This window comes from Elephas maximus, chromosome 7 (assembly GCF_024166365.1).
Source record: "Elephas maximus indicus isolate mEleMax1 chromosome 7, mEleMax1 primary haplotype, whole genome shotgun sequence".
Taxonomy (NCBI): domain Eukaryota; kingdom Metazoa; phylum Chordata; class Mammalia; order Proboscidea; family Elephantidae; genus Elephas; species Elephas maximus.
Window position 1 is genome coordinate 28,291,351 of NC_064825.1, and position 25,702 is coordinate 28,317,052.

The 25,702-nt window shown below is 41.7% G+C and overlaps 1 protein-coding gene across 6 annotated transcripts in view; it reads right to left on the reverse strand.

The window, feature by feature from the left end:
- FAT3 (FAT atypical cadherin 3) overlaps positions 1-25,702 on the reverse strand; it is a 793,468-nt gene that overhangs the window by 238,030 nt on the left and 529,736 nt on the right. For all 6 annotated transcript variants that reach the window (XM_049889556.1, XM_049889551.1, XM_049889553.1 and 3 more), the window contains exon 4: positions 5,202-5,263. In XM_049889556.1, the coding sequence (XP_049745513.1) occupies positions 5,202-5,263 (62 nt within the window). The remainder of the gene's footprint in view (positions 1-5,201; positions 5,264-25,702) is intronic.

Here is a 25,702-nt window from a genome sequence, read left to right on the forward strand (position 1 = left end):
TGAGGTAGATGTTATTCCTCCCATTTTACAGATGAGAAAATGGAATGTTGGAATTAATTTAACACGGCAAAGTCTTGCTGCTGGAAAGAGGCAGAGCCTTCTTTCAGTCTCCAAGCCTGTGCCCTTTCCCATATGCTAATATCCTCCTCCACATCTCATTTAGGGGTAAAATAAATGTTTCTCAGCGGAGTCCCTGGTCCAAAAAGATAATGCTGTGCATAACAGCAGCATCCCATAACGGGCATGGAGACCCTAGGTGATGCAAAAGGTTAACATACTCACAGCTGCTGTCCGAAGGGTTGGATGCTCAGTTCTAGCCAGAGGTACCTTGGAAGGTCTGTTGATCTATTTCCCAAAGCTCACAGTCACTGAAAACCCTACAGAGCACAGTTCTCCTCTGACACACATGGGGCACCTTTAGTTGGAGTCAATTCGATGGCAACTGGCACTGGTTAGCGTGGTCATTCATTCACACGACCTGTTTCCCAAGTACTGAATTAAATGCTCTGAATCCAGAGATAAATAAAGCAGTTTGCGCTGACAGCCAACACCACTGTTCACAGAACACTTATTGTCTAACAGACAGAGGCTTGAGCACTTACTTTCACTCTGTTGTTTCATTGACTGTTTATACCAACCTTATGGTAGGAATTGTTATGCCCATTTTACAGATGAAGGGAAGAGGGCCCAGAAGGTTAAATTGCCTGTATCAGTTCTGCTACCCAAACCAAGCCCATGCCATCAATTCTGACTCACAGCGACCCCACAGGACAGAGCAGAACTGCTCCAAGGGTTTCCAAGGTTGTAAATCTTTATGGAAACAAACTGCCACATCTTTCTCCTGTGCAGTGGCTGGTGGGTTTGAACCGCCGACCGTTTGGTTAGCAGCCAAGTGCTTTATCCACTGCACCACCAGGGCTCCTATCAGTTCTGTCAGCCGAGCCCAAATATAATCTCAGGCCTGCCTGAATTTACCACCCTTGCTCCATACTAGCTCCATTAACTATCCTGATAAATCAAGTTTCATGCCCAAAAGGGACTTAAATCTAGTAAGTGACAAAACAATCTATACAAATGATTACAACATAAGAAAGAATTGGTGAATTTATTTCCTTATTTCATAGCTGCCTTAGATAATAATGAGGTAATCAGAGCTAAAGTTACAACTGCTAAGCGAAAAAAAAATTATTCACTGTTTAGTTTATGCATCCATTATCAACTCTCTGTATCTATTTGCTAGAATTAGCCTACTCCTTCCACTGGAATCATTACTGGCTATCAAGGAATGTATATGACTTTGACTAAGTGAGCTAAGAATTTCATGTTTTTGCATTTTATAGTAGGGAGAGAAGATCAGGCCAATATTTTCACATAACAGACTTCCAAGGCAGGCAAGGGCTAAAACTTGGAATTCAAAGAATAAGAGCTGTGCCCATGATTTGTCTACAGTTTTTTCTGCTCTTGCCCCTTTAGTAAGATCTTTGAATTCTGATAATAGCAACTCTCCTTTTATAGTCACAGACTTACGGCAAATGTTCTAAAAACTCATTGTTGTGGAGTCTGACTCATAGTGACCCTATAGAACAGAGTAGAACTGCCCCATAGGGTTTCTAAGGCTGTATACCTGTTTCTAAGGCTGTACATCTTTCTCCCATGGAGCTGCTGGTGGTTTCGAGCAGCCAACCTTTCAGTTGGCAGGCTATCGTTTTAACCACTCTGCAATCAGGGCTCCTTCACATTCAAGCTAAATATCTTAGATCAATGTACAGGCAGAGTACCAGCTGTACACAAATCAGGTGCCTTCTCTCATGGAGATAGCAAACTACAAACAAATCATTAATGCCCTCCTGGTTAACTACTCAGAAATGTACCTACCAGGTCAGCTTCTAAATGGGTCCTTTCAAAAACAGTCAATTTTATTTTACTGGGGTGGAGAGATATGAAACAGAGCCAGAAGGTTAATATGGGTTTAATAGGAGCATAGGGTTATCTTGGCAATTAAGGACTCTCCAGGAGGTTAATTACCCATACCCAGCACCTACAACTCACAAAATGTATCAGCACTTAAAAAATTTGTGTACAACAGAGCACTCTATCCTGTACTTTCAAGGATAATACTCTGCTCATTTTTCTGCAGGGTTAAGTTAAAAGCAATATTCCTCCCATGATCCATTCAGGAAAAAAAGAAATGCATGTCATTCAATCAGTCACATCAATGCCATATAGAAAAAACAACACAGACAAACCAAAGTGGCTAAAAACTTAGAGAGAGCAAGAGAGACTGTTTGAAAAAGAGAGAGAGAAGGGAGAGAGAGAGAGAGAGAAGAAATTGAGATTCAACTGGTTTTTGAAAGCTTTGAGCAGAGGTTTACTAAGGAGCACATGTGACCTGGCTCCTGGAAGTGGGCAGAGCAGCAGTGTGTGCTCAAGAGCAGGTTGGCATGGTTCAGATGACCTACAGTTTTTAAAATCTCCACTCTGAAAACTTGAGAAAAGCCAGATTACTCTTGTTACTCAGAATCCTGAAGGGATTTGTATTAGACAACAATGAAAGGATTTGTATTAGGCAACAATTCCCTTCTCAACTCACAGCCCTCACCCTTGTCCAAACCACCATGGTCTCTCACCTGGATCCCTCCAGAAGCCTCTCACACAGTCTTCCCGATGCCTCTAGTGCCCTACCCCAACCCATCTCCGCCTGGCAGAGCAGCCAGCGATTTTTCTTACAATGGGAATCACCTCACGTCATCCTCTGCTAAACCTTCCAGTGGCTTTCTGCTGAACTCAAGAAAAAATTCAGAATCCTTACTGCAGTTTTATCACCCACACCACCCACCCCCTGCCATTAAACCTTTAATCACAATGGCCTCATTTGATTTCTTGAGCACACTGATCTTGGCATCATGTCTCAGCCTGGGTGTCACCTCTTCAAAGAGGCCCTCCTAACCAGCCCATTGGATGTTACCTACCAACCCCTCTTTCAGGCACTCTCACAGAATCTTCTTTTAATGGCCTCAGAGAGCTCACATCTGAAGATACAGCATTTCCTCATTTATTGCACATGGCCCACCCTTCCCTGTCCACTGCGTAATCCCAGCACCTGAGGCCCTCCCGGGCGTGCAGACTCAGTCCTGTGGTTGCTGACCTGGGTTCAGTTGCCTGAAGTGTGGGGATGAAGCTGAATCTTTGGGAGGGTTCAGGTATTGTGACACCGTATGGTAACAATTCAAACCACAACCATCATAACTGTACTTTATTGAGCACCTACGTAGTGCCAGATACTGGCCTGGATGCCTTACACGGATACAAAAATTAAAAATACAAAATTAAAATACAGAAAATTCACATTTTAATCTCCCAATAACTTTATGAGGCTGTTAATTGTTATGCTACACTAAATCCTTAGGTAGACTATGTCAGATACTGAGAAATAATGTTCTAGGTCCCTATCTGTGTTAGTATGAAGTCCCCGAATGTTTGGTCAGTATTTGGGTATGTCTAAAAAGGGGGTGAAGGGCTAAGGATTCTCTCAAAAAGTTAATTTAAATGCCTGGAATGCACTCCTGTCACTTCCTCCCACCACAGGTATATCCTGTGACAGTCACACTCTGCACCACTGCCCCTATACTACCACCTTGCAAGGGACAGGCAGTGAGTGATCTCAGCCAGGCTCCCCAGCTAATGAGACTTCTTCCTTTCTCCCCGCTGGGAGGTAATGGGTTCAACTAGCTGAGAACACAGCCTCCCCAGGAGTCCCGGGCTGTCTTCTGGAAAGCAAGGGAGCACATAAATATAATAGAAGGTGTTATTATTCTGGCAAATGCACTATAATTCTGGACCAGAGAGGCACTGCAGCCCATTAACATAATCTTGAAAAAAAATTGTAATAATTATTTTTTGGCAGCCTGGAATCTTTCATCTTTATGAGATGATAGCAATGTTTTACAAGAGGATTATTAGAGTGCTGTAGGATAACAATAATGATCTTTTAGTACGTGTAATGCTGTAAGCATTTTAAAAAATATTTGATATGAAATATAATGTTTGGTCCTAGTAGTGATCCTCTGAGGTATATGGAGTAGTAATTATTTGCCACATTTCACAGTAGGGGAAACCGAGGCCCAGAGCAATTAAACAGTGTTATTCAAACCTTCAAGCTAATCATAGCAGGGCAGCTCCAGGACTCAAGTGCTCCAAGAAATTGTACAGCTTTCTTTCAGTAGGTCATTAGTGATGGAATGATTTAAAGGAGAACATCGGGAGATAATTCTTTCTGAAATCAATGATCCTAGCACAAGATTTAAGGAGAGAGAGTGTGTGTGTGTGTGTGTGTGCGCGTATGTGTCTGTGTGTGTGTCAGGAGGAGCGGTGGATTCCCGTATGTGGCCCTTAAGAACTAAGGGATCACTTGAGAAGTACGGGTGCATTAGAAAGCCCTAACAAAGCCCTAAGTTCTGCGTATTACCTATCACCTGTTCCCTTTCATACTGCCACACCTCAATCACAGCGTCATACATACTATTCAGACTTCAAGCTTCCAGAAAATATAACCGATATGTATAGAAGGAATGTTCCCCAAAGCTCTTTCCTATCTATTTTCTCATCCCATACCTTCCTCTCTCTACCTTTTTTTTTTTTCTCCAGAAATAATGCTCTTACAGCTTATATTGCTGCGGTTTCTGTCTTAATGAGTTATAGGAGTACATTTTACGGTTTCAGAAACAGCCATTTCGGGCAGTGAATCAACTAGCAGCCTTCTCTTCCTCAACCGTCTCCACAAGCAAAGAAATAAAGAGTAAAGCAGCACACTTCTTCACAAATGATATACTTCACTTTATCTGTAACACGTTTGCTCGTTCTCGTTTTATATCCCAAAGCTGCGGTGGCTTACAGGGCTCTGCTCCTGAACTTTTTTTTCTGATTATTGACAGAGGGGCCTGAAGTCAAGGCAGAGATGTTGATAAATCCTCCCGTTTTCGGTAACAGGCAAAGTCTTTTCTGCCACCCCTCCTCAGCACACAGAAGAACATTCAGAAGGAATACACCAGGAATCCCCAATTCAGAACCAATGAGCCCAAGAGAAATCTCTTCATTTTTCAAACCCACTGCTCAAATTCATCAAAGTTCAAGTTGATGTTGAAGGTTAAAGAAGTTTAGTGAAAGTCAGATTTAAGGAACATTAGTTCCCTCTATGCACTTACCTCCAGAAAATGTTCTGCCTGCTGTTCTCGATCCAATTTCCTTGATGTTGTCGTAATCAGACCTGTGTAGAAACGAGAATATTTGAATTTTAAAATATCTGGGGCAAGTAGTTGACTGAGCATGGGAAGCAAGTCCAGTTAAAGGAAAAACAGAAGTGATGGGGTACAGTAACTCTCCAATCCCCAGTGGGAATCAGATGGCCTCAGAAATTCCTCTTGACACAAAATAAAACTTGCAAAGAAAACTTTCAAAATTTGCCTCAAGTCTGCTTACCACAGTTGAGGTATTATAATAATTTGGGGGGATATATAAAAACTCACTACAGAATCATCGTTTTTCTCATAATGAGGAGTTTCTATGATTCATTTGCATGTAAATGAAATTCTACCATATGAACCTCATTAATGATTTTAGAATTCTTGAAAAATTAATAGGTTGTTGTTGCTGATTAGACTCAGCTACGAAACAGCACTTTCTTATTTAATTTTTATATGCTTATATAATTTTTTTGTTCTACATGACAAAGAAGGTTACTTCTGTAGTAACGACTTGTATACATAATTACTTCAAATTTAACAGCTCTTATACACTGAAGAACTCATACTATAACTTTATTATTTTGTTGTATGTGTTTAAATCTTTACACAAAATAAGTTTCACATGGGAAAATAGCTATCTTTTCTCTGAATGGTGTTTCTTATAAACAAATCACCCGTTTGAGTACAGAGACAAAGAACAGGGAATGAGAAGAGAAAACCTTCAGGGCCTCCCAGCTTATTGCGCCAATTTGTCTTTTGCAGGCTTTATTATTATTATTGTCAAATGGCAATTAGGGGGTCAAATTTACATTCCACTTATAGATTTCACAAAGTCTCTGAAAAGAAGATGAGTTGGGTTGTTTTCATGGTATATCCTGACTGACGGGGAAAGAACAGAGAGAAAACCACATGAAAAGCTGACTTTCAGTGTCCATGAGGTGTACGAAATACAGAAAATGTATTTAATCAGAGTTTGTGGAGAAGCTCCTGGCCTCAAGCTTCCATTTTACACTGAAGTGGTGGCTGGCAGTCCACAGATTTTAGAGAAAGCCAGAAAGGAGGTAAAATGGCTGCCCATAGCCATCAGAATAAGATCCCACTCCATGGCATGGCTCCTAAAAGCTGACCTCACCCCCTCCACCCTCATCTCTCTGCCCTCCCCATAGAGGATAATTAAAACCCTTTCCTGACTCATGGAACATATGGTATCCCATGCACCTTTTATGCCTCTGGAGTTCTTTGGGTGTATACTTTTCCTGCTGAAAATATTTGCTTCCCTTCAGTGGGGACAGTGAAAGGCAAAAGAAACGTTCATTGAAGCAAGATAGCTGGGGTATTAGACAAAATCAGAGGTGCCCTATGTATCCAAATAGAAGGTGCCCTGTAATAAAGCCTGCTACCCAAGACTGGTGGGCCAGACAGGCTCCTACAAGTCATTTATTTTCATATATTTCTCAAAATCTATATTACCAACCAAAAATTTAAACACACTCAATGACTCAGCATGCATTCCATTACTGAAAACACATGGTATCAACAAAAAGTTTAAAATAGAAAATAATTGGGTCTTGAAAGGGTTAAGATTCTGTTGCACGAATGATCTGCCTTTCCATGAATTCTCTCTGGAGTGTGCCTCACCCCATTGCTTCATCCACAGATTCTTTAAGATTTAGCTCAGGTGTTAGCCATCCCTGACCCTCTCTTACTGGATTGGCTGCATCTCTCTTAAGCCCCAAATGACCCACACTTTCCGCGATGATTATTCTTAGTGCCCAACACTATAATCCTTTAAAGGCGTCCTGGCAGGGCAGTGGTTAAGCTCTTGACTGCTAACTAAAAGGTCCACGGTTTGAACTCACCAGCAGCTCCATGGGAGAAAGATGTGGCAGTCTGCTTCCATGAAGATTTATAGTCTTGGAAACCCTATGGGGCAGTTCTACCCTGTCCTGTAGGGTTGCTATGAGTCAGAATTGACTTGACAGCAACAGGTGTATAATCCTTTGCTCGTATGTTTGTATTTTCTCACTAGTTAGATTGACGGAGTTACTTCATGGGAAGGACCTGCCTTTTCATTCTGAAGCCCTGGTGCCTACCTAGCCTCTGGCCTAGTACATGTAATCCAAACTCCTTGCCATCAAGTCGATTCTGACTCATAGTAACCCTACAGGACAGAGTAGAGCTGCCCCACAGGATTTCCAAGGAGTGACTGGTGGATTTGAACTGCCGACCTTTTGGTTAGTAGCTGAGCTCTTAACCACTGTGCCACCAGAGCTCCAGTACATAGAATAGGAACTCATTAATATGCAGTTAACAAAAGTTTCTGTAGAAGAGAAAGATCATTTGCATTCTACTCTTCAGTTTTGCTATAGACTTAGAATGTGTTTATTTTGTGTGGGGGGAGGGCATTTGAGTGTGGGGAGGGTATGTGCCATTTGTATTAATTTAAAACTATTTCCTGAGTTCATCTCTGTGAGTGGTGCAGTGCTAGGCACTCTTAGCATATAAAGATGAGCCAAGGTCAGGGATTATAAAGAGAAGACTGCTCTTAAGAGTTTCAAGGTAGAGAGGATCAGTGACTTCCCTTTGCTTGCAGTCTGCCATAATCACCTAGGAAACTTAAAACACACAGATATTGTCCCTCACTCCATCCCAATTTGATTGTATCAGAATCTCCTGGGATAAAGCCTAAGATGGTCCTTTGATTCTAAGAAAAAGGCTTTATTCATCCTTTGATGAATCTCACTATGACTTTTTACGGAAGTTAAATTTTCTGCCCAGCCGCATCCAAGAATGAAATACACTGGGTTATTCCAGCATTTGGATCAGACCACTGAGCTCAGTGTGTGTGTGTGAGAGAGAGAGAGAGGTGTGAGCGTATTTGGGGTGGGGGCGATAAAGGAGGGATAAATGGGAGCACAGCTCTCTGATTCACATTGACTAAGTGTCTCTGTGGTCACACCAGTGGGTGTCTAACACATGAATCTGCTGCCTTCATTTTTAGAAATTCGACAAGGTCATAAGTCACGCTGAGGCTGTTCCCAAGTGAGAAGCAACTCCTCTTCCCACAAGGAGGTGAGAGGTTCTCACTGAGCCTTACCACCTCTTCAGTGAGGCATTCTGTTAGAGGACACCATGGAAATAAGAAAAACTTGTTATACTGAGGCTATAAATGGGGGAAAGAGCTGTCAGCCTCCACTCTGCTGCTCGCCTGCTGCTCTTCGAGGCACAAAAGACTGGCAGCCCCTTTGCCCTTTGTTTCCCTGAGGACTCCCAGGTCATTTCAGGTCCTCCTCTCCTGGGGTCATCCGGCCATGGCCCATTGTGGTGTGACTGTGCCAGGGAAGAGGTCAGCTTTTTCTCCTGATTATTCTTGGGGAAAGCCTTTAGGAAATTCACTTTATTTTCACAAAGCACATGTGTAACTGGGAGAGTGGCATGACTCCGTTTCCATCTGCTTTCCGTAATCAGCCAACAGAGAAAGAGACAGCCTTCCAGAAAAGTCTGAAACAACATGTGTAGTAGTGAACTGAGAACTGTGTGGACACTGAGCACTTTCTGTTCCTGGAGGAAAGGCAGGAAAAGCTCTGTAGGTTTCAGTTCCCTGAGCTCCTAAACACGTTGTCTTGCTGTAAAGTCGATTCTGGCTCATAGTGATCCCACAGGACAGAGTAGAACTGCCCCGTAGGGTTTCCAAGGCTGACACATCTTTCTCCTGCAGAGCAGCTGGGGGGTTTGGACCACTAACCTTTTGGTTAGCAGCCAAATGCTCTAACAACTACACCACCAGGGCTCCTTATACAAAGAAAAGGAAGGGGAAAAAAATCTCAGTCAAAAGTGAAATTAGTCAAAAGGAAATCAGAGGATATGGGATGGGGACCGACTGCTAATGGGTATAAGGTTTCTTTTTGGGGTAATGAAAATGTTCTATCATTAGAGGCTATGACAATGGTGGAAGAACCCTGTAAATACTCTAAAAATCATTGAATTATACACTTTAAATAGGTGAAATTTATTGTGGATAAATTATATATCAATAAAGCTGTTAACCCCCACGTGTCTGTCAGTTTGTCATACTGTGGGAGCTTGTATGTTGATGTGATGCTGGAAGCTATGCCACTGGTATTCAGATACCAGCAGGGTCACCCATGGAGGACAGGTTTCAGCTGAGCTTCCAGACTAAGACAGATTAGGAAGAAGGACCTGGCAGTCTACTTCTGAAAAGCAGTAGCCAGTGAAAACCTTATGAATAGCAGCAGAACACTGTCTGATATAGTGCTGGAAGATAAACTCCCCAGGTTGGAAGGCACTCAAAAGATGACTGGGGAAGAGCTGCCTCCTCAAAGTAGAGTTGACCTTAATGATGTGGATGGAGAAAAGCTTTCCGGACCTTCATTTGCTGATGTGGCACGACTCAAAATGAGAAGAAACAGCTGCAAACATCCATTAATAATCGGAACCTGGAATGTACGAAGAATGAATCTAGGAAAAATTGGAAATTGTCAAAAATGAAATGGAATGCGTAAACATCGATATCTTAGGCATTAGTCAGCTGAAATGGACTGGTATTTGGGCATTTTGAATCGGACAATCATACAGTCTATTACGCTGGGAATGACAACTCGAAGAGGAATGATGTTGCATTCATCGTCAAAAAGAGCGTTTCAAGATCTATCCTGAAGTGCAACGGTGTCAGTGATAGGATAATATCCATACGCCTACAAGGAAGACCAGTTAATACGACTACTATTCAAATTTATGCACCAACCACTAGGGCCAAAGATGAAGAAACAGAAGATTTTTATCAGCTGCTGCAGCCTGAAATTAATCGAACATGCAATCAAGATGCATTGATAATTACTGGCAATTGGAATGCGAAAATTGGAAAGAAAGAAGAAGCATCAGTAGTTGGAAAATATGGCCTTGGTGACAGAAACAATACCAGAGATCGAATAACAGAATTTTGCAAGACCAACGACTTCTTCATTGCAAATACCTTCTTTCACCAACGTAAACGGCGACTATATACATGGACTTCGCCAGTTGGAACACACAGAAATCAGATTGACTATATCTGTGGAAAGAGACGATGGAAAAGCTCAATATCATCAGTCAGAACAAGGCCAGGGGCCGACTGTGGAACAGACCATCAATTGCTCCTATGCAAGTTCAAGCGGAAGCTGAAGAAAATCAAAGCAAGTCCACGAGAGCCAAAATGTGACCTTGAGTATATCCCACCTGAATTTAGAGACCATCTCAAGAATAGATTTGATGCATTGAACACTAGTGACTGAAGACCAGAGGAGTTGTGGAATGACATCAAGGACATCATCTATGAAGAAAGCAGGAGGTCACTGAAAAGACAGGAAAGAAAGAAAAGACCAAGGTGGATGTGAGAGGAGACTCTGAAACTTGCTCTTGAGAGTCGAGCAGCTAAACCAAAAGGAAGAATTGATGAAGTAAAAGAACTGAACAGAAGATTTCAAAGGGCCTCTTGAGAAGACAAAATAAAGTATTATAATGACATGTGCAAAGAGCTGGTGATGTAAAGCCAAAAGGGAAGAACATGCTCAGCGTTTCTCAAGCTGAAAGAACTGAGGAAAAAATTCAAGCCTCGAATTGCAATAGTGAAGGATTCCATGGGGAAAATATTAAATGGTGCAGGAAGCATGAAAAGAAGATGGAAGGAATACACAGAGTCATTATACCAAAAAGAATTAGTCAATATTCAACCACTTCAAGAGGTGGCATATGATCAGGAACCGATGGGACTGAAGGAAGAAGTCCAAGCTGCTCTGAAGACATTGGCAAAAAACAAGGTTCCAGGAATTGATGGAATATCAATTGAGATGTTTCAACAAACAGATGCAGTGCTGGAGGTGCTCACTCATCTATACCAAGAAATATGGAAGACAGCTTCCTGGCCAAATGACTGGAAGAGATCCATATTTATGCCTATTCCCAAGAAAGGTGATCCAACCGAATGTGGAAATTATAGAACAATATCATTAATATCACACGCAAGCAAAATTCTGCTGAAGATCGTTCAAAAATGGCTGCAGCAGTATATCGACAGGGAACTGCCAGAAATTCAGGCTGGTTTCAGAAGAGGACGCGGAACCAGGGATATCATTGCTGATGTCAGATGGATCCTGGCTGAAAGCAGAGAATACCAGAAGGATGGTGTTTACCTGTGTTTTATTGATTACGCAAAGGCATTTGACTGTGTGGATTATAACGAGCTATGGATAACACTGCGAAGAATGGGAATTCCAGAACACTTAATTGTGCTCATGAGGAACCTTTACATAGATCAAGAGGCAGTTGTTTGGACAGAACAAGGGGATACTGATTGGTTTAAAGTCAGGAAAGGTGTGCGGCAGGGTTGTATTCTTTCACCATACCTATTTAATCTGTATGCTGAACAAATAATACGAGAAGCCGTACTATATGAAGAAGAACAGGGCATCAAGATTGGAGGAAGACTCATTAACAACCTGCATTATGCAGATGACACAACCTTGCTTGCTGAAAGTGAAGAGGACTTGAAGCACTTGCTAATGAATATCAAAGACCACAGCCTTCAGTATGGATTACACCTCAACATAAATAATAACCAAAAATCCTCACAACTGGACCAATGAGCAACATCACGATAAATGGAGAAAAGATTGAAGTTGTCAAGGATTTCATTTTACTTGGATCCACAATCAACAGCCATGGAAGCAGCAGTTAAGAAATCAAAAGACGCATTGCATTGGGTAGACCTGCTGCAAAGGACCTCTTCAAAGTGTTGAAGAGCAAAGATGTCACCCTGAAGACTAAGGTGCGCCTGACTCAAGCCATGGTATTTTCAATCACATCATATGCATGTGAAAGCTGGACAATGAATAAGGAAGACCGAAGAAGAATTGACGCCTTTGAATTGTGGTGTTGGTGAAGAATATTGAATATACCATGGACTGCCAAAAGAACGAACAAATCTGTTTTAGAAGTACAACCAGAATGCTCCTTAGAAGCAAGGATGGTGAGACTGCGTCTTACATACTTTGGACATGTTGTCAGGAGGGATCAGTCCCTGTAGAAGGACATCATGCTTGGCAGAGTACAGGGTCAGTGGAAAAGAGGACGACCCTCAACAAGGTGGATTGATACAGTGGCTGCAACAATGAGCTCAAGCATAACAATGATCGTAAGGATGGCGCCGGACCCGGCAGTGTTTTGTTCTGTTGCGCATAGGGTCACTATGAGCCGGAACCGACTCGAGGGCACCTAACAACAACCTAACAACAGCAAAGCTGTTAAAAATCAGTAGGAAATCATAAACTCTGCCTTTTGGGTTTTAACATTTTTCATGTTTGGAAGAAGATACTTAAAAATACTTGATGAATGAATGAATGAGTTGGTTTAGGAATCAGGCAGGAAGAAGGTGAGTGGAATGACCAGGTTTGCCCCTGGGGGAATCTGGAACATAGAAACAAAGAACAGAATATTTGGGCTAAAGAAAAAACTGGTAGTTATTTACACTGAAAAATAAGCCTCGTTATCAAACCAAATTAGTTGCTATCAAGTTGATTCCAACTGATGGTGACCCCACGTGTGTCAGAATAGAACTGTGTTCGATAGGGTTTTCAATGGCTGATTTTTCGGAACTAGATCATCAGGCCTTGATTCCAAAGCATGTCTGGGAGGACTCAAACCTTCAGCCTTTTGGTTAGCAGTCAAGCATGTTAACCCATTTGCACCACCGACAAGGGAAGGAGCTTTCTTCCTTCTAAAGGTACATACTGCAGATGAGCAATGGTACCTCAGCAGCACTGTCATTTTTCACAGTTTTTTACAGCACTGTCATGCATTGCAGGAAGGAATGCAGTGAGCCATTTCTCACAGTCCAGAGGAATTAGCCAAAATTACCAATGCTGCATCTTTATTTTTAACCGCTTGGTTGTTAGCTGAATGCAGTGGGGCCTTGGAATAGAGATGAGGATAAAAGAGAGCAACCTTCCTCTCCAACCACTCTGACTCATCATGTGGAAGGAGCCCCATTCTGTAATCGATGCAGGGGAGAGGTGTGCCCATCACACATGTAACTGTAGACCCACTGGGCACAGTAAATGGGGGATTGACATGATGAAATTGAATTTCAAAGATAAATCATAGACGAGCTTTTGAATGTGGTTTGGAGATATAAACAAACACATCATTTGATATAATTACATATGCAAACCTCCAATTTAGGAGGGGAATTATGCCAGTCCTAAGTGAATGATACTCAGTAAAGGGGAGGTGGGCGTGCATATGGCTGGAACTGTGTAATTATTTTAGAAAAGGCTGCTTTATGATTTTTTGTTGTGGTGAATGGGGACTCTAACGGCCTCTCAGAGAAACAGTCTGAGCACGAAAATGTGGCTGCCTGTTCAAAAGAGAACTCCCAATGTTCTAAGTAGTTCTGGTCCGAGAAGTGATACTTGTAAGGATGACATCTCTTCCCTGATTTTTCTCCCTGTGGGTGTCCTGGTCGCAGCTGTGTAATCTACTGCAGTGGCATTCACATGTTCTTCAAGTGCTCCTTGAAGCAGCGCAGGTCTTAGCAGTTTCAGCATAATTCTCTGAGACTGTTGGGAGCTGGGCTTGGTATTAAAAATGCAATTGGAATTACCAACCCTTGTGAACTACTTGTTTACTCTCTGTGCTATTCAAATTCCGTTTCCTCTGCTTACCATTTCTCCACCCCTACCCCCTGGAACCTAGTGAACCCCTCGCCATCCTTCCAGACAGTTCAGAAGTGTCACCTTCTCAATGAAACCTTCCCCCACCTGTCCTCATCCAGAGTGTTGCGTGTAACTCATCTATCCTTTGGACCCTCCTCTAGGTGACAAGCTTCAGGAAGGCAGAACCTGTGTAGTTCAGGAGTTGAGCTCAAGAACTTAGATCAGTGTGTGCCTGTCGCATTTGTTGAATACACATGCGGTCCAGTAATAGAATTCTCAGCTTCCATGCAGGAGACTGGGTTCAATTCCCAGTCACACTCATCTGTCAGTGGAGGCTTGTGTGTGGTTGTGATGCTGAATAGGTTTCGGCGGTGTTTCCAGGCTAAGGCAGAGTAGGAGGAAAGGCCTGGTGATCTATTTCCAAAAATCAGCCAGTGAAAACCCTATGGATCACATAGTCAAATTCCATTGTACATGGGGTCATTCTCAATGGCAGCTAACAAAAACAACAATTACAGCACCCAATATTTTGCTCTAATTATTTGTTAGACTCAGTCTCCTTTAACTGGATACAAACAAAAGGGTAGTGAATAGATCTTATTCATCTTACATTTCTGATTTTTAACATAGAACCTGGTGTAACGTAGAACCTTATAGTTGCCAAGAAATACTAGTTTGAATGAGGGTGACATAGATGCAATCTTCTAGAGTTCTCGATACTGTTTTAAACAGAATGGCCATATGGTCCCATTGCAGGGAAACTAAAGTTATCTGTCCAGTCGCCTCTGTTCTTTCAATAAAAATAGATGTTTTTCCAATTTCTGGAACCCTTTTCCGTGCTGATAGTTGGAAGTCATTAGAGAAGTTTCTGATAGCCTTTTCCCCCTCCTCCAGCTACTGATTGAAGATTTCTCCCCAGGGGCTTTGTGGCCAGTCCATGGTTCTCCTATATCCTGATTTATACCCAATTCATGGGACAAGGTGGGCAAATAATAATATACTAGTATTTGACATTTAGGAGCCCTGGTGGCACAATGGTTAAGCACTTAGCTGCTGACCAAAAGTCTAGCGGCTCCACAGAGGAAAATACCTGGTGATCTGCACCCTTAAAGATTACAGACTAGGTACCCTATAGGGTAGTTCTACTCTGTCCTGTGGGGTCTCTTAAGAGTCAGAATCAACTCAACAGCATACAACAACAACATCCAACATTTACTGAGTACTGACTGTGAGCCAGGAGCCATGCTAAACAGTTCACATACATTATCTCATTTAATCTCACAATAACCCAAAACCAAACCAAACCCAGTGCCATTGAGTCGATTCTGACTCATAGCGACCCTAATCTCACAATAGATCGGAGAAATAGGCACTATTACAACTCAGGAAGAAACTGAGTTAAACAATTTGCCCAAGGTCACCCAGTTAAAAGGTGGGTGAGCCATGATTTACACCCAGGTTCTCTGAAGAGTCTTCTTTGTCTGCCTAGCAGAAGAGGGTGTAGGGTGGTGGTAAATCATCTGCCTAGGAGCCAAGAGGCGTGATCCCAGTGTCATGGATTGAATTGTGTCCCTCCAAAATATCTGTCAATTTAGCTGGGCCATGAGTCCCAGTATTGTATGATTGTTCACCATTTTATGTGATTTTCCTATATGTTGTAAATCCTATCACTATGATGTAATAAGATGGATTAGTGGCAATTATATTGATGAAGTCTGCAAGATTAGGTAGTGTCTTAAGCCAACCTTCTTTGAGACATAAAAATGAGAAGCAAGCAGAGAGACAGGTACTTGAAGAATGTAAGCAATGTCGCTGAATCGTACATGAAGAAACTGCTGAATTGGTGTGTATTTTGCTGTGTATATTTTCTACCACAAGAACAAAAAGTAAATTATTAAAAAAAAAAAAAAAGAGTCAGTCATTATTCTTCCTTCCCTGCCCCCTCATCAGACTTCACTTTCTTCTCCATGGTCCTGAGCCTCAGCTGCCCAGGACCGGGACGAGTCACGGAGTCAGGAACAGAAGTGTTGTGTTCTGGTTTTTACTTCATCCACAAAATCAACACCTAAACACTCGTATATGTACTTCTCAAAAGGGGGGTAGTCAAAAATGTCATTTAGCTCTGAGAATACGTTTTTGGATAGGACAAAACAATTCCTTGGTTGTTACCATGTCGATTGTCCCTTCCACAATATACTGACACCTAGAACCTCTGTTTCTTCTTTCATTTATTTAGACCATTTAAAGAGCTTTAAAAAGCTCCCTGCTATATTTATACATAGATACAAGGATGCAAACTGAATTTAGAGAGAAATAAAATGGACATACAGAAAATGCACATTTCAGAATTGTGAAATTGGGAAAAATTAAAACTGGAGCAAAGACATGTATTGTTCACTGCAGTCGAGTTGTCACCCAGCTCATGGTCACCCCAAGCACAGTGGAAGGAAATGCTTCCTAGTCCTGTGCCATTCCTATGACCATTTGCAGATTGGACTGTTGTGATCCATAGGATTTTCATTGGCTATTTACAGAAGTACATCACCAGGTCTTTATTTTCGGTCTGTCTTAGTCTGAAAGGGAGCCCTGGTGGCACAGTGGTTAAAGGGCTCCGCTGCTAACCAAAAGGTCAGCAGTTCAAACCCACCATCTGCTCTGTGGGAGAAAGACGTGGCAGTCTGTTTCCGTAAAGATTTATGGCCTTGGGAACTCTATGTGGCAGTTCTATTCTGTCCTGCAGGATCGCTCTGTGTTGAAATCACCTTGATGACAGTGGGTTTTGTTTTGGTTTTGAGTCTGCAAGCTCAGATGAAACCTGTTCACCATTACGGTAACATGCAAGCCTCCAACGACAGATAAGCAGTGGTTTCATAAGAGCTGTGTTGGCCAGGAATCGAACCCAGGTCTTCCACATGGGAGGTGAGAATTCTCTCATTGAACTACCACTGCCCTCAGATATATATCAGTTTTGCTTAAAAAAAAAAAAAAACTATGTCCATTCTTAGACATATGATATTTCTTTAAAAAGAAAAGAATAGCCATAAGCTTAAAAAAAGAAAAATACAGAAGCTGCAAAATCAGCTATGAGAGGTAAATAAAAGGGATTCTGGAGGTTGGCCCCATCAGACACACTTCTTAAATAAGAGCTGTTGCAACAGGTATAAAGTTTTCGAGTTGCTTGGTTGAACACAGAAGGCTGTTATTAAATTCTCTTAAGGAAATTTGACAGAGGAAATCACTGATGGAGCTTAAGGCTGCAACTAGGACTTATCTTTCTAAATAGGGATTTCTGAGATGGAAATAGAAGCTTTAACATCGTAAAAGTGAGGGTGCATTTTAAACCAGAGTATGAAGACGCTGTGGGTCAAGCATGGTTCGTAGCTGCTGGCTTTCTGCAACAGATACATTTCGTTTTCTTTCTTTGCAAACCAAGGGTTGGCATTTCTCAGGTCTGCCTTTGCATCAGGAAAAGCACACACTGTATTCTTCTGCCAGAAAGTTTCCCCTTTGGATTCAGGACTCCAGAGTTGCTACAGGTAGAGAAGGAAAAAAGCATACTTGGAAAAGTGTCAATTCTGACACACAACTTGCGCCTTCCCTTTAGCCTAGTTGACAGATGGAGTGGCCCCGGCCTGGAGGGAGAGCTCTGATGCTCAGGAAAGCCCTGCTTTCTCACTGTACCGCTCACTATAAAAAAAACTCACAATAGACTAGATCAATTAGGGGCATCTGGGTCAAGGCAACTTGTCATCAGAGTGAAGGATAGGGTAGCAGCCAAAAGGGAGGGAGTAGTGAAGAAGATGCTGTATGGCTGGGGATATTTCCAAATGCCCTTTCCTCTGCATAACTCTAATACCTAGTGGTCCTGCCACATACTCCCACACACGTGCACGGAGTCACAGATGCACACACACACACAATTAGGACCAGAGCTGCTGTGTACGCATCTAATTTTGCCAGAATACCTGGATACTTACCAGTCCCATCTGTTCTTTCCTCACTTCCTCTTGTCACCACCAATCCCCACGGCTCTCCCTCCCAATCTCACATAGCCTTCCGGCTCTGCCTTCTGATGCAGCCGAGATGGGGAGACATTTATACACCACCTGAAGAAGTCTCCAGGCTATTTAGCTAAACCTTGAATACCATATTGGATTTCTTCAGAGAAATTAAGCTGCAGATGGCGAGCCGATATTAAGGATGTCGTATGAAATGATGCCATCTTTAGGTGCCATTAACATACCACCGATGTGTGTGCTCAGATGTGCAATATGGCACACATCTCTCTTCTCTCTTTCTGCCAAGGGTTTTTTTTTTTTTTTTTGCATAATTCTGAATATTGAATGATCAAAATAAGGAAGCAGAAGTGGCTGGTAACCTAAATTCCACTAAATGGATTGGTCTTAGAGATGATCTAGTCTGGGAAACATCATGGCGTACCGGCTAGCAATACGCTAACCCTTACTAAGGCTCTGGAGTCTGATTGCCCGGCTCTGCATCCCTGTTCCACCCCTAGGTAGCTACATGTCCTTGGGCAAGCTACTTAGTTCCCCTAAATTTCAGCTTCCTGATTTGTAAAATGAGGCTTCTTCATTTAAATAATCTATTTTAAATGCTTAGCTTGGTTCCTGGCACATTAAATGCTCAAATAATCTCTTATTATCAGCTCCTAGAATAGTGTCTGGAATATTGTATCTGTTCAATGATCTAAGCTGGCTATCTTCCCATCTTGAGATTTCCATCAAATGTTCAGATCCTGGGTAGCTAAAATGGTAAAATGTCTATTACTCATCTGTCATCTGACAGATAAGTAAACAGAGGCCCACAGTTTAAGTGACTTGTTCTAAGACTCACTGATAAGAAGCCGCTCATTCATGCATTGCTAAATTTTTATTGAAAAGATAGTACATATCTTTGCTACTAGAATTAGGACACTGATTAACAGCATCAGCATCACCTGAGAGCTAGTTAGAAAATGCAGAATCGTAGCCCCCACCTCAGACCTAGGTAATCTATATGCACGTTAAATTTGGAGAAGCCCTACTCTAGACCATTGCTGGTTTTCAGACTTGGCTGTGCCTTGGAATAACCTGGAGAGCTTAAAAAACACTGACGCCACAGTTCCACACCCATCGAGTCTGAATTAGTTGGTATGGGATGAGGCTTAGGTGCCGGGATTTAAACACAAAAACAAAAGCCCAGATGATTCCCCCTGGACCACTGGTCTAGAAGGATATATACCAAAATATATACAGTGATTATCTCTGAATGATGAAGTATGGAAGTAAATTTTTTGGCTCATCTAAATGGTCCAGTGAACAGCACTTAATTTTATAAACAAAACAATGTAAAGACCAATAAAATGGGGCACCGAGTCTCCTACATGTCCTCATCTGAATTCTATACAGTTCTAGTCTGAATCCTCCCAGCAAGGATTAAACTACCTTGTTAACTCACGGCGACCGCATGTGTGCCAGAGTAGAACTGTGGTCCAGAGGGTTTTCAAGGGCTGATTTTTTGAGCAGCAGATTCTCAGGGCTTTCTGACACGTGTTTAATACACTGGCTTATCTCACCTACAGTTTGGCCTCTTCATCCTGGTATACTTTCTTAGACTGCCTATAGTATTACATATCTCCCAGCTCCATCTGGCTCCCAGGGCCCTCTGTGCAGAGATAAAACACCGTGCCATAGGTGATGATACCTCCTCCCTACAAAAGTATATGGGAACACAAGGCATTTTCGGAAGAGCCAAGAGGATACAATGATAAGTCCTCATGTTTGCCCTCACAGAATTAACAGTCCAGTGAGGGAAACAGACATGTACACAAATAACTATGATGCAAAGCATGATCTAATAGCACCCTAGACGGACAACCTCATTAGCCCTGAAGAAATAAAGGTTCATGCTGAATTGTAGGATTGGAAAAGATAAGGGAGCTAAGTTGCATTTGTGCTAGATCTTTAACAGAAAATAAGACTCTGACAGGTAGAGAAGTTGGGAAAAGTAAAAATCTCAAATCTGTAGCTGAGATTAATGAGAGAGGCGCTTAGTGAAAAAGGTCAACCTTTTTAAAAGCCAAACCTGAATTTAAATCCTGGCTCTGCTATTTCTTAGCTGTGTGACCAGGGAAACGATATATAGCTTCTCTGATCTCAGTGTTGCCATCACTAAAATGGGGACAGTAACAGTTCCCTCACAGGCTTTTAAATTAGACGCAATACATATGAACTGCTTAGCATGGTACCTTGCGCTTAGCAGATGCTGTTTAAAAAACAGAAACAACAGGTATAAATAGGCAGTGTGTTATTTTTTATGTTTATTAAAAACCCCAAGAGCACTGGAATGTTATTTCTAATTTTATTCAAAAGGAACACTTTATTGTCTCTAGATTGGTTACCCCTAATACAAAGTCTGAAAAATTAATAACCAGGCAACTGAAAGTTGAAGTTGCCTTCTGCTTGTTCAAATGGACACTATAAAGTTCTTTAATTCCTGCCACATTCCAGAGGTGTGAAAAGAATCTCTGCACTCCCTTTTAGAAATTATTTTCACTGCAAATGATTTGTTTCTGCATCTGTTTTCAAGTGACAGATAAAACCAGGAGGGTAGATAAAGTGCAAATTACTCAGAGAATGTGTGATTGTTGGCATGCCATTCTTTAAGATCATCTTTGCTCTATAATTTTTCCAAGACCTCTTAGGTGGGAGCAATGTTTTGAAACCCAATTTAAAAAAAAAAGAAAAAATCTGGGAGAAATATCACTTGTTACAGAGAACTTTGAATGTTATCAGAAAACTGACATAACACTTTTTTTTAAAAATCACACATTTTTCCAGTTAATTTTCACATAATCCAATCCTTTCCTTTTGTCCTAAATTTATATACACACTGTAATACCTCATTATTTTTCATTCCACCTATCTGAGAACATGTAATAGTTCCGTGGCAGGTTGAAGTCTAACTTTTGTACTACCTAGGCAAATTAACAGGGTGGAAAGGTCTCAGGGGAATATTTAATGGACTTAAGACAAACCATTTGCCAAGCACGTTAATTTTAACAACCACCACTTTGATGATCTAATTGCAAACAGCCTGTGTAACTACTCATTAGAGTCTGTCCAGCAGGTCTTTTGTTTGGCAACACTTTGTTAATAGTAGCATTAACCTTATGTGTTTATTTTAAAGCAGTAAATGTTCATGTTCGAAATATTTTAGAATACACATTTTCAACTCCTATAGAATCCTACTTCATGAAAGGCTGAAGTAAGGCGTTCCACTGTCTTTCCTTTCTTTGAGAAGAAGTAACATCTCTTGCAAGAATGATGAAGTTCATGCTTGATCATTTATCAACAGAGCAACTTTGGGCAAATCTTTAAAAATGCTGGGTGTCTCAGTATCTTCCTGTGTAAAACGGCAAGGAGTCAATGGGGGACCAAATAACGTTTTCCTCAGTAGGGGCAACATACGATATTTAATACCATATAAATAAAGGAGGGGTTACAATCATTTGTAACTCCTTGGGAAAATGCTGTATCATTTCAGGGAAGAGTTGTATACTCTTTCCGGTCTTTGCAGAGAACTTTGTAAACAATTGCTTATAGCTCTATCACTTTGTACTCTGTTTGCATGTTTGTTTCCCTCAATAGACTTTGGCTTCTCCAAGGCAACTGTGTATTTATTCATTCAATGTTGGTTAAGGGAATACCTTTTCTGAGCCCTGGCTAATCTTTGTATCCTTCCTGCTTAGTACAGTGCCTGGCATATGGATGGTGATCAATTAAGTTTATTCTATGAACAAACCGTACTATTGAAGATGTGTATGTGTGTATAGACACATACATGCACACACGTCCCCAAAGCAGGTAGCAGTCCTGTATGTGGGAATGTTTACTCAGCATTTATATGATGGCTTATAAAAGCTTCAGCCTTTTGGGAAAAATTTCCAAATAAATTCAGAAAGGAATTATGTGCTGTGATAATTATTGTTTTAGGTTTTTCACATAAAGTGGTCCAAGTTCATAAAGCCATATGTCAGAGCCTGCAGTATGTGTGGCTAATTGAGGTTAATGGGTAGAAATGACAGATTGCCAATGCTAATACATTTTTCTTGACTCTTTCTAATATGTATTTTATTTCTCTTTTGCCTTCACTTTTTGTTTGACTAAATTATGTTGTTAATCCAAGAATCTGTCACACAGAAGTAGAGATTGCTAACCTGTCAGAGAGGGCTCAGCCCATGTTTCATTTCCCAAAGAATATTAAAACAGTTGGGGAGAAGAACAGAAATGGGGAGGTGGCAGAAAACAGACAACCTCTGACTTCTCTTGGTCCAGAAACACTCCAAGGTGCATATCAAAATGGAGAACAAGTCAAAGAGCCTTGTAGGATCACACTCCCTGGCTGAAGTTTGATGATTTATCTCTTAAATTGCTACCAAGAAGCTAGTAAGGAGTGTGTTAATGGGGTATATCAGACATATCTTATGGAAAGCGTGACTTAGCTTGCATTTTAGTTTCTTGTTTAGGAATGAAAAACAACAACCACAGCAAAATTGGCATTAAAGTAAGAGAGTCATTGAAAGAGTTAGTAAAGTTGGGAAAGAATGAGAGAGCAGTAAATACTGGCTCGGGGACTAGGGTTGCTATCAGAGTGCCAGTGGGCAGCCTAGAAGAGCTTCTATCTCTAAGACCTTGTGTACTCCATATTTATCCACAAAATCAATATAAATATGTATCATTTATTATGTTACCTTATTCAAAGCTGGAAACCCTGGTGGTGTAGTGGTTAAGAGCTACGGCTGCAAACCAAAAGGTCGGCAGTTCAAATCTACCAGGCACTCCTTGGAAACTCTATGGGACAGTTCTACTCTGTCTCATAGAGTCACTATGAGTCAGAATTGACTCTATGACACTGGGCTTTTTTTGTTTTTGTTTTTGGTTTTCATTAGTAGCTAGGTCTGTGTGAATCCTAAATTCATGCTTGTTGCTATTAGCTGCCATCGAGCTGGCCCCTGACTCATGGCAACCACATGCACAATGGAATCAGACTGTTACAATCCACAGGGATTTCAATGACTGATTTTTTGGAAGTAGACAGCCAGGCCTTTCTTCTTAGTCCATCTTAGACTGAAAACTCTGCTAACAGAAGGGTGGTGGCTGCACTTGAGCCAGCAGACTGTAAATGGCTTTCCTTTACTCATTCCTGTGGTGGAGTTGAAAGAAGGCAGTTCGGTTTTTGCTTTTATTTCAGAGGTGAGGACAGTAATGATTGACCTTAAAGTGGGCACAAGAAAAGAGGAAAAAAAAAAAAAAGAAAACACTGCCATTGAGTCGATTCTGATTCATAGTGACCACACAGGACAGAGTAGAACTGCTCCAAAGGGTTACCAAGGAGCAGTTGGTAGATTCGAACCGCTGACCTTTTGGTTAGTGCCCAGGCTCTTAACCACAGCACCACTGGACAAATGTAAAGTTAGGAGCTGCAGCTGGTTCTGTGTCTGCTGAGCACTCGCATTCAGGTGCCTCTGTCTCTCCTTCCTTACTCCTTTTCTCGTCATCACAAAATCGACCTCCATCCGGTCCTATTTGAGTCCAGCTAAGAGCTGGAAGCACACCTGCAAACTGTTGCCTTTACATTTTCAGCAGGTTAGTGTTATCTATTTGGGGCTAATGGTTTGTAATGGGTAGGTGCACAAGACTCCCATTTAAAAACCAACTAGCCAAATAAACATGCCATCAAGATTAAAAGAAATTTTCACCTTCTTTGTTTCATGTTCTGAGAAATTCAGTATCTCTGAAAGAAATGGCTGTGCACACATAGAGCCTGCGATTGGATGTTGAAACCACTCACAACACTGTGTCAGTCTTTCATTCTCGGGAAAACGAGCTTGTTCTACTGTGGTTGTAATTAGTGGATAATTACTACTTGTACTTGTCGACGCAGCATGTCATGGAACTGGCGGCTGGTTCAGCATCCACTCAACAAGGTTATTTAATTTTGCTGTAATTTTCATTCTTTGGAATGACATTGGAGAAAACCTGGGGACTCATGCTAGATAGACTAAGGTTTGAAATTATATTAATGGGCTTCATTTTTACCGTGGAAAAGAAACTCGTTGGAAGGGTTTCCACTGGCAAACAGGACAGGCAGTAGATGGGAGAGAGGGCAGGGCACATCCCCCTAGTCTCATCAGCCATTCTGGACTCTGGGTTTTAATATAACATGAACTGTAATTCTGGCATCCATCCCCCCACCTCGCCTTGGCACTGGGGTATTTACCTTCAGGGAACACTGGGAGTAATGGGGAACAGGCAGTGAATAAGTAATATAGCCCTGTGGTTAAGGGCTCAGGTAGAATTATCCAAAAAGGTAACATGAGGGGCACAGTGGGTCAGCCTTTCACTCCACCTGGGGGTGCAAGGGAAGACTTCCCAGAAAGTGGTTTCTTGGGTTGGGAAGAATAGAAGTTTTCCAGATGACAAGGAGCAGAAGGCCATTTCACCATATTCTGATGGGACAGGAAAAAGCACACAGGCATGAAGGACCTCCAGTCCTGTCCCAAAGTTACTTCCGGAGACCTTAGGGGCGACCATGCAATTTTGTTTTACTGATTGTTGAGAATGGAAGGAAAATAGTGCCTTTCTCCTACAGGCAGAGCAGGCAGTCAGCTCTGCTCTGTTCACAAAGTGCTTTGTAATGTTTAACATGGAAGCATTTCTATATTTTCCACATCACAAAACAGCATCATAGGTGAAAATGGAAAAACTTTCCTCTTCATTCCTGTTGGACTCAGAAAAAAGGGACCAAGGCCACATTACAAATAAGTACCCTAACAAAGCAGTAGTGTAGTGATGCTAGGACAGCACCTTTAAATAAAGCTTTCCCCACTCACCTCAGGGAAGCAACACTTTTGTAGGGTGACCTGCTGACCCAGTTTGCCCGAGACTTGAAAGTTCCATGTTCCAGGAAACCCTTTTAGTCTTGGCCAGACCAGGATGGTTGGTCATTCTAGTTGCAGATCACAACTGAAGGCCTAACTTATCAAATGGCAGATTTTCAAGGCTGAAAAAGCAGCCTAATACAGTGTTCGTGACCTTGTCCTGGCTTCTACTTTGGTTTGCAGATGAGGAAATGAAGCCTAAAGAGGAACAATGACTTGTTGGATTTGCCCAACGCTTAGTTCCAATTAGGTGAAGGCCCAGTTCAAAAGCACTCAGAACCTCTTTATAACTTCATTAGGTTTTTCTTGCCTAATCACACGTTTCTAAAATCTCCCCACAGCTTCTCACTAAAAGTAACAACTGTTACCATTTTCTGATCATTCCCTACCTGGCCGGCAGCATCCTGAGGACTTTACATGCAAAACCTCACTTGGTCCTCTCCACAGCCGAAATCACCATTACTCAATATTATTATTATCCCCATTTTCCAGATCAGAAGACGCAGGCTTAGGACAACCAAGTAACTTGCTGGGAGTTACCCAATTAGTAAGCAACAGAGATTTGAAACTCAACCAAGTTATCTGACTCTGGAATCCTTGCTCTTAATACTGTAGCATAAGGCTCCTCTCCCTTTTCAATTTTATCCTCGACTGTTTCCCTAAAATAACTCCACCATTTAGCCACATTATTTGAAAAAGCATAGGAACAGTTTCCCATCTTCATACTTTATTCCTATTCTGTCTCTCATTCATTCTTTCATTCATTCAATTAGCAAACAGTTACGAAGCGCTTATTATATGCCGGGCACAGG